Consider the following 12080-nt stretch of genomic DNA (forward strand, 5'->3'; position numbering starts at 1 on the left):
ACAAGGTGGCGTGTCAGAGTAACTAACACAAGTTTAGAGCATAGTTTATCAATTGTGACAAAAATGATGGCAATCAATTGACAGCATCTATGAACAATGTTGCTGTCAAAAAAAATGCCTTGTAACTCTCGCACAAAAGGCCTATAAAATGCGCTAACAATCTCCTCTTATCGACAAGACTCACAGGTCAATTAGGCAAGACGACGCTAGCAAGTAAAGCCTCCATTCTAGTTCTACCACAAGAATGAGGTAGATCATCCTATGCTTCCCTACAATAGGTTCGATCACCAAGAAACACGCTATTGTCGCTAAACATCAAAGCAAAAGCCAAACATGCAACATAGATCAGTAAAATATGGCGACCTTTAACCATAAAAGTATTCATAATATCTCTAAGCACCTACAAAATTTTAACTGGGTCATCTACAACACATTAACTGATGTTCCCAGAATTAAGTAAAAGACACAAAGTAATATCGGTAACAACTGAGACCGCTGTCTTCATAAATACGTAGTAGTAATTATCTCAAGGAGTAAACAACAATTGCCCAAATCTTTTACCGACTTGACAAACACACATCTTACCTCAAAACAGTACAAATGACACTTGATATCAAGATATTATTAGATAAGATCTGCAACATTAGCCGGGAGCTCCTCAATCATAACATTGTAGAATTTCTGAATATCTGCAAGCATCCTCTCGTCATCACGAGTCACAAAATTGATGGCGACACCCTTCCTTCCAAACCGTCCACTTCGACCAATCCTATGAAGGTAGTTCTCAGGTTGGGTAGGCAAGTCATAGTTGATCACCAAAGAGACTTGCTGAACATCAATACCACGAGCCAACAAGTCCGTGGTAATTAGCACCCGGGATGAACCAGATCTGAATTCCCTCATAATAACATCCCTAGCATTCTGGTCCATATCTCCATGAGTGGCTGACACGGTATGGTCTCGGGCCCGCATTTGGTCGGTCAGCCAGTCAACCTTTCTCCTGGTGTTGACAAAGATCACACTTTGAGTGATGGCTAGTGTCTCGTAAAGGTCACAGAGAGTGTCGAGCTTCCATTCTTCCTTGTCAACATTGACATAAAACTGTTTGATACCTTCAAGAGTAAGCTCGTCACGTTTCACAAGAATTCTCACAGGCTTGTTCATGAACTTCCTGGTTATCTCCAGAGCCTCGGGAGGCATAGTAGCAGAGAATACTCCTACCTGAACTTTTGGAGGTAGCTGCTGGAAGATGTCATATATCTGAAGAAAAGACGAACATATGTTGTTACAATGAGGGCGTGCCAAACAAATTTCAGTCAGTTACTCAATAATCTGAATAATTCAGCCAAAAAGTACAATCATCAAGTTATGTGCTCTCACATCCTATGCTACTCCCACTCTTCCGATTTCCCCACGTACCCGTGTCCGACACTCAACACTTGGACAAGGGTATGACACTTCGACGCCTCATTTTAAGCCAAAATAATGCATATTTTTTATAAAAATGGCGGAGTCCGACACTTGGACACGCACCCGTGTCGGATACCTCTAAGCAACATAGCCCACATCAGCAATGTGTGATAAACTTTGAATTGCAATGGGAAACAAGTTGAACCTCACTTAACAAAAACAAATAAATTTACACAGCAGCATGTTGACAATCAGCTTAAACAAAAACCACCTGCCCATTATAAAATCTCTTAAAAACCCAACGCATCACCAACACACCTAACTGAAATACCACTTTTGTCTCCAGCAAAGAGTAGAGATAAGACGGTCAGACAAATGCCAATTTTACAAAAAACGCGCTACTTGTCACGGGCCGCTTTTTCTTGATTTCCGATCGGTGAGTTCCTTTCCGTGACATACCGGAACAATATTTTTAGTAAGCCCTTCCATCTCTTTTATTGAATAGAGGGAACCACATGGGAACTTTTTTATGCTAACAGGATACATCCTTTTTCAGATACATAAAAAAATATAGAACTAAATAAATATGTGCAAGTTTATATTAAGGGACGTGCTTTTTCACATACGGATTTTACTCACATACGACTTTTACAATATTACCCTTATCATTTTTTCATCCTTGACCCAATTAATATTTTCCTCTCTTCCCTCATCTCCCGTCACCACCTCCGATCAATCGCTGGCAAACTTCGCTCCGGCGGACTTACGCAGTAACCTTGGCCGCACTCCCCTATCCCGATGCTTCGTTTGAAGAAATTCAAAGTAAAAGCCAATAAAAAATGCTAAACAAAGTACAGTTAATCAAGAATCTCAAGCTTGGAAACCACGTAAAACTGAAGCAAACATAAATGGAATGCTCTATTACAGTTACACGCAAATTCACCTTCTAAACTTCACTTAATCACTTACTCCATAAATGTTCTAGTATGGAAAATTTGGGTCTATTGCAAATCGGCAAACTAACTTTGTTACTCCGTATTTATTTTACTCAATTCTTTTCTTAATTTCTGAATTAACAAAGATAAAGATGAATCGGAAAGACGGTAGAATGAAGAAAATAAAGATGAATCGAAAACCACATTAATTCCACTAATTGATAAACCCTAATAATTTCAATAAAACATATTAATAATTGTTAAACAACAAAATTATTTCACTAATTAGATAATTATAATCCATTGTTCAAGTTTTTTAGAGCAATTAGATTCGATTTGAGTGATAGCGTATATATAAAACTTAGAGTGTTTAGGATAGAAAAAAGGGTGTGATATGGAAAGTTAATAAAAAAGTGTATGTGAAAGAGTAAAGTTCGTATGTGAAAAAGTAATTCCGTATATTAATTGCCGAAAACAAAATTTGCCCCAAAACGACCTCTTTTAATAATAAAAGGAAAAGGTGAAATTTCTTCAGACTTGAAAACAATAAAGCATTCAAAATTTAAACTCTTGCAGTTTGCAATACCACATAAAAACATCCCATAGCCGACAAAATATTATAAAAAAATAGCAAGAATAAATGTAAAGCACAGCAAAATGGTCAAGCTACACCAGCACCACATAATCAAAGTACAACACTTTGTGACAAAGAAGATGCATACTTCAGTACTAATCCAACACATAAATCATGTAAGGGGTTGTTTGGTTCGCTAGAGGAATTGAAGTTCCAAGGAAGTTACAATTCACATGATGTTGCAATTCAAGTGAAATGGAAAAAAAGTGTTTGGTTGGAATGTGGGAAGTGAATTCCATAGGAATTCCCTACCTAGGGGGACCTAGGTAAGCAACTTCCCCCATCATGGAGGAATTAGAGTTCCTACGGAACTTTAATTCACGTGATTTGGGGCAAACAAACAACCCACCAATTTTACAAATCACATGAATTGCAATTCATGTGTTTTATGTTGGGTAACCAAACAACACCTAAGAACCTAATAGAACCATGAAGTTTCTAAGACATACAAGTGTTGAATTCTTGCGCTGATCATAGTTACATTCACATACGGAAGGAGCACCATACCTGGTCCTTAAAACCTCGAGAAAGCATCTCATCAGCCTCATCAAGAACAAACATTCGGATGCTATTAGCACGAAGAGATTGCCTGCGCAACATATCAAAGACACGGCCAGGGGTACCAACAACCACGTGAACTCCGGCAGCAAGAATTTTTTGGTCTTCACGGACACTGGTTCCACCAACACATGCATGAACCTTGACACCCAAGTAATCACCAAGGGCACGCATAACTTTCTCAATTTGTTGAGCAAGCTCCCTTGTCGGAGCAACGACAAGAGCTTGACATTCAAACAGCTCATAATCCAGCTGTTGTAAGATACCAGAGCAGAAAGTGGCCGTCTTTCCAGTACCAGATTGAGCTTGCTGTATCACATCAAGACCTTTGCAGAAAGGAACAATTCCCCTCTGTTGAATAGCAGAAGGCTTCTCGAAACCTGGCGACAAACATCTCTAGTTCACAACAAAAACAACGAGATAGAAAACTCTCAAACAATTTATTACTAAAACAAAATATTTCGAAAAAATTACCATAAGCATAGATCCCTCTTAGAAGATTCTCCTTCAAACCCATTGAATCAAATGTATCGTAAACCTCATCATAAGAAGTGAAGAAATCTTTTCCTTCCTCAGAAAGCCTTTATAATAAGAAAAAAGAAAGTCACAAAATTTTAAACCAGAATTCGGGGCGTCTTGAATTGAATTTCAAAAAGAACAATTATTGAAACTACCCGGTATATTAAAGTGGTTCTAAGGCAAGGTAACAGACGCAAAAGAAAGCAAAAAATACCACTTACATTTCCATCTTAGAATCATACTGACGAGCATCAAACTGAGAGCCTTCGGGAGCTTGTCCAGCCATGACTGCAACAAAAAAACATAACAAAGGCCCATCAAGACTCACTCTAAACAAAATCATTCAAGATGCCAATCATAACAATCCAAAAACTCCCTTCAAACCGACATCATAAAATAAACCCGGCAAAGGCACATCTAGTGTTACACGCACAAAATCATATAACAAGGCAAAGTCGAAAGATTAGACACACCGAGCAGTATAAAATACCGCAAACAAGTATATCAACAATGCCTCTAGATCCAAAAACGTCTTTTTTTGCTATTAATAAAAAGCATCACCCTCAGTCGAAATTGTCAATTGAAACCAGATACTAATGCCAAAAATTAAAAATTACAGATACCACATGAAACCCTAGATATAATTTAATCACAATTAAGCTCCAGATTTTTTTAGTTTTCGATTGACTAAACAGAACAACAAGATTTAATTCGATAAATCTACAATCTTTATACAGAAAAACTCATACACGTCAAAGAGACAAAAATTTGATTCAAATGAGAATCAAATAATAAGATACAACAGATCTCAATGATTCGAAATAACATATGACTAAATGGATGTAATAAAAGACAGAAATCTAGAAAACAGTAGAAACTAAAAAGGTGATTAGATCGAAAGAAGGAGGAGATACTTACTTGAGTAGAAAAAGGAGCGTTGATTAAAAGCAAGTTTTTTGTGTAAGATTTGGGGAAATTAGGGTTAGAGTTGTGGATGAACTCTAACCGGATCTGAAGAGAGTGTATGGAGCAAATTTGTTTTGTTTGATTTGTAAGGGTACCTTGGGTATTCTATCTTCTGTATATACTAGATTTTTTGCCTATGTGTTGCACGGGTTTTAAATTTGACTCTCTTTTAATTGTTGTGGACCTTTTTAATTATTTTAAACAGTGTTCACAATCATGAATTATCCTTCATACTATAAAATTTAAGACAAATAAAATAGTCAAAGGGAATAAAAAACATTAAGATCAATTTTTTTTCATTATAGATTTTGTGTACTTAGACATTTTTTTCTTCTCTTGAGTAAATAACTAATGGCCATGCCAAATTCTATTTCGTATTATTTTTCTTTTCAGATTTTTAAAATCTAATGTATTTGTGAAGAATATAATAGTTTTTTATTCAGTTGGCAAAAAATCGCTTTATTCTTAATTAAATTTTTAAAACAAATTCTATCTAATTAATAATTTCACTATCCTCACGTTTCTAGTTGAAGCAAATATGGTAGGCCGACATTTTGTGTTAAAACAGCCAGCTTTCTCAAGAGAAATGAAGAGCACAATTGCAAGATTCCATGGACAAAATGACATCATATGGTCCCCTTTTTGTACAAGCAAAAGACCAAAGCAATTGAAGAAGCAAAAACAACAAAATGGACAAAGATTTTGTCACGCCTAAACAGTTGCCAAGCTTGTTTATTTGGACCCATTTGTTGTGCTTTTTTGTGTAAAATATCTACTTGTACTTTTGTCCATTTATGCTTTCAATTGTAGCCTTTAGATTTACTTTTAGATGGATGGTTTAGATTCATTTTGAGCCTCTATTTAAAGAGCACCTATCCCATGTAAACATTCAGATTTGAAGTTTAAGAGAAATGAAAATGAGAGGTTTTGAAAACCCTTTGTTTAGTTCTTTGCTTAGTCTTTAGAACAACCTCCTTTGCTTAGTGCTTGGAGATGACTCTTTCCATTTGCTTAGTGCTTTGGAAGAGTATTATCCTAGGCTTAAACATGCTTTGTGATCTTGTTTAAGTCATATCTTTCATTTTATGTTTCAAATAAAACCTTACAAAACAACCCAAAACCGAGAGCAAACAAACTCCCAAAAACAGCCTGTTTTGTGTCTCTTAAACAGTCTGTTGGACTGTTAATTCTCGTTTTTATCCCTTGTTGTGTCGTTTAAACAGTCCTTCGATTTGTTGTTTTCATGGTTATTTCAAGTTCTTGTAATGTTATTTTCTTGTTTTAAGTTGTTGAATGCAACGGTCCATTGCATTGTTGCATTCCGTGCGTTTTTAAACCTTATTCTAGCTTGCTTTTTGTTGGTGTTCTTGCTGCATTTTTGGAACTGTTTTGGGCTGATTATGGACCACCTCACCGTTTTAGTGCACTAGTAACGTGATCAATGAAATGGACTTGAACAATATGAAACGTAGGTAGACAAATAATCGGTGTATAACAACAGATCTTTATACATGTTTTTATAATGGAAATATATACATGTTGGTTGGTTAAAGTACATATTTTTTTTAATCTCCTATAGTCTTATTCCATACACTTTTACTTGTAACCTAGAGTAAGTCTTGTATAAGGTGGTTTTACACTAACATAATTATAAAATGGATTCGTACATAATTGGGTAAGAGTGGTTAATAAAGGTTGTAATACCCCGTACTTTTATATAATATAATTAATTAAACGGATATTATTTTATATTAATTATTATACTTTTTATATTACAATTATGTCGGGAAAATAGTTGAGTCGATAATTACATTAAACTAGCGTAAGTTAATTAAGACGGGTTTTATATTGAATTCGAAAGGTGAGCTAAACCAGTGAGCTGGCCCAATAACTGTTCAGCCCAATTAAACCTTAAGCCCATTAACCCTATTTAACCCTAACCCTAACCCTAACCTAAACCCAATAGTACCCTCCTTCAACCCGCCTCCCTCTTTGCACACTCCCTCAGCCGCCTACCTCCTTAAACAACACCAAAACTCCAACTTTCACGCATAGGGAGAGAGAGAGAGAGGCCGTGGGTGATGACAGTGCTGCAAGGAAGAGCTAGGGGAGATGGTCGACAACCGTGGGTGGCCCTAGTGGCGGCTGTGGCGGCAGGAATGAGAACGATTTTGTGATGGAATATTATTGGAAATCATCCATTGGATCGCTTAATCGCTTAATTGGATTTGGCTTTGGCACTTTGAGGTAGGGAAATACACTTGTCTTATTATCGTCATTGTTGAATTGTGTTGACTTGATTCCTGGTTGTTGATTTACGTTATCAATTATATTCGGAAAGGTGATTGACTGATTTGATCATATTGAGCATGATATCACAACATCGGGTAACTGGCATGATTTTATGATTCATCAGTTCATTGATTTATATATATATTATGTTGCATCACTTTCTTTTGAGCATTCATATGCATTGGTGATGGAGGAGGTTGTGGTGATGCGGTGTGATGATGACGATGTTGTGATAAGGCCCAGGCGGGTTCTGCAGGACTTGCCCTGGTGTCCTCAGCTGTTGAGCTGGCAGATCGACTTGGTCGATATATATAGTCTACCGGGGATCGGTATGGCTGGGTTGTCCGGGGAATGAGATGTGTGTGATGAGTTGAGATGGAGATGGAGGTGACGGAGTATTTTGCATATCATATTTTATTGTTTTATTGTTTTCCCTACTCAACCTCGTGGTTGACCCTGTGTATTCGTGAACACCTGTGATGAACCGTTTTATGGGGAGCAGACTTGACAGGTTTAAGAGATAGGACGGGAGCTTGATGGGCGTGAGACACTGGGTCCGACGACCTAGTAGCTAGATCATCATCTAGAAGACTTCACTTTTATTATGTCAGTTCTTGTAATTTAATTAGAAAAGAGAATTTGTAATAATTAAGTTAAAATATTATATAAATTGCCTTGGAGTTTAATTTGTTATTCACTACCTCGGGAAACCGAGATGGTAACAGTCCGTTTTATTAGAGAATGTCTTGACGAGGACTTCTTTTATAAACCGGGGTGTTACAAAGTGGTATCAGAGCGAACGATCCTCAGGCCTAAACCAATGAGCCCAATGAACATAGGATGTGTCTAAATAAAATGAACCCCGGGATAGAACTGTTAGGAGCACACTAAGGTAAGGTATGAGTTAGGGGGCCCCTCACACCGAACCTGTGGTCCTCTCAGTTGAACCGGAAACCATGAGTGTATACGAGAGAAAGGGTAGAATAGTTGCTTGAGGATGAACAGAAATTCAAATATCGTTGCCTAAGTATTAACTGATTGATGCATTGATTATTGCTTAATTGAGTTGATGTATGCCTTGAGACCATATAATCTAACCATTATGCAGACAACGCTACGATAAGTATTTTTGTATGAATGATGAATCTTGATAGTACTATTAGGTCTAGTAATATGCGGTTATGTGATCCCTAAGCCATGTTAGAATAGTCTTGTGATAGTAATAAGAAACACGATAGAATTTCATATCTTTAGTCATCACAATCGTGATTTAGATGTAATGAGTAGATCGAGATGCGAAGGGATTTTATGGGGTATATGTTTACGTAAGTACAGTGTGAGATCTAAGTTGGTACGGGTTAGTATCGATAGTATAGTTGTAAGAATTGGGACATAGGAAATGAAAGACTTAGTGATGAAACTTGTTTTGGTTGATGTTACTCTTTAATTGACCTTACTGCCATTTCTTTTCTGTTTATTACCCATCGATGAAAATTTTTATGGGAAATAGCCTCGTGAGTTAGTGATCATTTGACGTTGGTTTCACGCTTATATGATATACGGATTATGAGTAATAAATATTTTAGTAAGCTATGGTTAGGAAGTTTAAATGCGAAGAATGTTTGACCAAATGACTTTATAAAATTCTCATTTAAATTGTCTTAATAATTTTTGCATAAATTCAACTCCACCGATCAAAAGAGTCGCATATGTTTTCAAATTAATAAGCCACGAAAAATCTTGATGTTTCAATATTAAACGGTAAATTTTGCAAACTGACCCAAGTTTTGGACCAATCGTTGTCACATGTTTGTTTGGACCAACTGAGTTGTAAAATTCTTTAAAAATGGAATTCTTATGTTTTAAACCTAATTCTTTTTCCCTGTGTTTTGAACTCACCGTGTTTTGTAAAAGTAATATGAATCAAGTTTTAATCGAACGGTTAATTATTCGTGATCTTTGAAAAATTACAACGTGAATAATGACTTGTAAAATGCGTATTCTAGGTTGAGTTTTCATACAATTGTTTGGTTAATTCATGAGCTTAAATAATATGAATTTATAATATTTTATATGACGATAGTAGCACGCATGTTCAGTAGTTATGTATCTTAACCAGTGATAAAATTAAAGTTTAGTTGATAACATTGTTGGCATGATAGTATGAGTAAAATTGAAAAAACTTAAATTGATTTTAATCAAGGGTGAAATATTTTATATGAGTCCAGTTGTTTGCATAATTTACATACGTTTGGCATGTTGTAATATCTCTGGTGTGTGCATCATATTTGCATAGTAGTCGGATATATATAAATATAAAACTATATTGTCACATCTTAGTAAAAATTTGATGGTATTAAAAGTAAATTGATTGTTCTAATATACTCGCATGAAAATTATAATAGTTATGTTTAAAAGTTTACACATGGATGGTAGTAATAATTATGTCTAAATGTTCCCACATGTAGGAAGTCATCTGAGTTCTAAGGTCCTTTATGTGAGTCTGTGTACCTATAGTTATACCTATTGATTTCATTGCATTAAATTATTTCAGATGAACCTAAAACCTATAACATGATAATAAACAGTGTCGTTATTCATTATTGAATATGTTCGTTATTATATTATCATAAAATGCTAAAATAATTATTGCAATTGTAGCACGATATTTGACATATCTATATTCTCGAGTCGTTACTATCAATTATATTTTAATAAAGATTGTTTATGATAATTATATTGGCAATTATAATGGGATAACCCTTTAATGATTCACATGATATGCATTGGTTCCAATAATAGTCGTTATAGTTACGTTTAATTGAGCCGTGAATATAATTGAATAAAGAAGTGCAACTAAAATCCTGATGTTGAGGTAATAGTCGTTCACTAATAAAGATAGGACTGAAATGAACAAGAGGAACCTGTAAATTACAATATATGAGTCGACACCTAAGCTTGTTTTGTTGAAAGGAATTGAATTAAGTTTATCGATTTTAAGTTTCGTAGTAAGTCAAAAATGAATTCTATGGACTACTCTGTTATAAGATTTATGTAGGAAAGTTATTCACCGTCCAAAGATGAAAGTAAAAGTTTTGAAAATGAAGTTAAATTTTGTCGCGTGAGTATAAATTCGGAACGAGATTTCCGGCCCGGTGTCCGGTGGTATGGTTCATAATTTTGCTAGTCGGAGGGGGATGAAACTAGAACGGAGTCACAAGTAGTGAGTTAATTTAGTCATGTGGTTTGTTCATGTAGCGAATTGGTGGGTTGTGGTTAGTTACGAATGTCAAAAACGGGAAAGGTAATGTGATAATTTAAGGGAGTCATGTGTTAACATGGTAAGTTGATATTAGCATAACATATAATGAATATTTGTAAAATTGGTGTAGTTAAATACATCTAATCTTTTCTCATCATTGTGTTGGGTCTTGTCTAAATATAATTAACACCAAGAACGAAATTTTATGTATGATAGTCTTGCATGTTAACTTTCCAAATATCATTTTTACTCGCTTGTTTGACTCGACCAATAAGTTTGTAAAAAAAAAATTTGCCAAGCAATGTGCTTTCGTCATTCATGAATAAATACCAAACCTTTTGTTATGAGGATTAAAAATATTTCTAAGATAATAAGTACTGCGTAACTGATTGTCTTCATTTGGTGATTATGTGGCTTGACCTAAAACTGCACAATTATGTAAATAAAAATCGACCGACCTATTACGTTATAAATTTTCATAAATCGATTTATCCAAGTGTTGACCCTAATTCTTTGCGGATATTGATTGATCCCCTATGTTTCTAAGGTATGAGATTACAATGATTGGTAAAATGAATAATTACTAATGATTTTTACGAGTAACGGTAGCTTCCTTGAGAGAGCTTGCATATCGATTGTCTTTGGTAAGGATTAGTTAACTTGAGCGTGAGTTGAGAATCTCTTATCCTCTTTCAGTGGTTGGCAGTAGTTTGAGAACTTTAGTTATAATAATGAAGGTTACGAGGACGTAACCATGTTTCTAGTTGGGTAGGATTGTAAAATCTTAATGTTTAATTTGCACTTGTTTGTAGATTATAGTTGACCAAGTTGATATTTAGTTGTGAGGTGCCTATGCAAATGAGTTCTACATGTTTTATTCCCTACTTCATTAGATTGGTTGATGTGTAAAAGGAGAGCATAGTTAAACTACTGGTATTGAGTTATGAGTTGTGGGGCCTTTGTGCCGAGTTACGTTTGCGGTCCAGTGCGACCATGGTTGTCGAGTTAATTGAGTTGAGATCGGAATTGAGATGGAAAGATGACAGTGTCTCAGATGATTATATAGTTGTTATATATCTGTGTTCGCATGTAGTTATTAGTGGTAGTTAATTGGGTTAAGTAAAGAAGAGCTAAAACTTTGGGACGAAGTTTATTTTTAGGAGGGCAGAATGTAACATTCCGTGTTTGTCAGGTTTAATTGAGGTGTCAAGTGGGTGTTAACCATGTTAGAAATGCGTTACATCCGTAAGTACGATATGCAATACCCTTCTGAGGTTTGGGTACGGGAGCGAACTTCGGGACGAAGTTCATTTTAAGGGGGGAAGACTGTAATACCCCGTACTTTTATATAATATAATTAATTAAACGGATATTATTTTATATTAATTATTATACTTTTTATATTACAATTATGTCGGGAAAATAGTTGAGTCGATAATTACATTAAACTAGCGTAAGTTAATTAAGACGGGTTTTATATTGAATTCGAAAGGTGAGCTAAACC

At 35.4% G+C, this 12080-nt stretch overlaps 1 protein-coding gene across 1 annotated transcript; it reads right to left on the minus strand.

Moving 5' to 3' along the window:
• Positions 1-343: 343 nt before the first annotated feature.
• On the minus strand, positions 344-5190 carry LOC141600162 (eukaryotic initiation factor 4A-9-like). Its single transcript, XM_074420346.1, has 5 exons — positions 4975-5190; positions 4278-4344; positions 4012-4118; positions 3487-3917; positions 344-1260 (listed from the first exon to the last, which is right to left on the minus strand). The coding sequence occupies exons 2-5, from the start codon at positions 4340-4342 to the stop codon at positions 625-627; spliced, it is 1239 nt and encodes a 412-aa protein (XP_074276447.1). The 5' UTR covers positions 4343-4344; positions 4975-5190; the 3' UTR covers positions 344-624.
• Between the last annotated feature and the right edge of the window lie 6890 nt (positions 5191-12080).

Source organism: Silene latifolia, chromosome 9 (genome assembly GCF_048544455.1).
Source record: "Silene latifolia isolate original U9 population chromosome 9, ASM4854445v1, whole genome shotgun sequence".
Lineage (NCBI taxonomy): Eukaryota > Viridiplantae > Streptophyta > Magnoliopsida > Caryophyllales > Caryophyllaceae > Silene > Silene latifolia.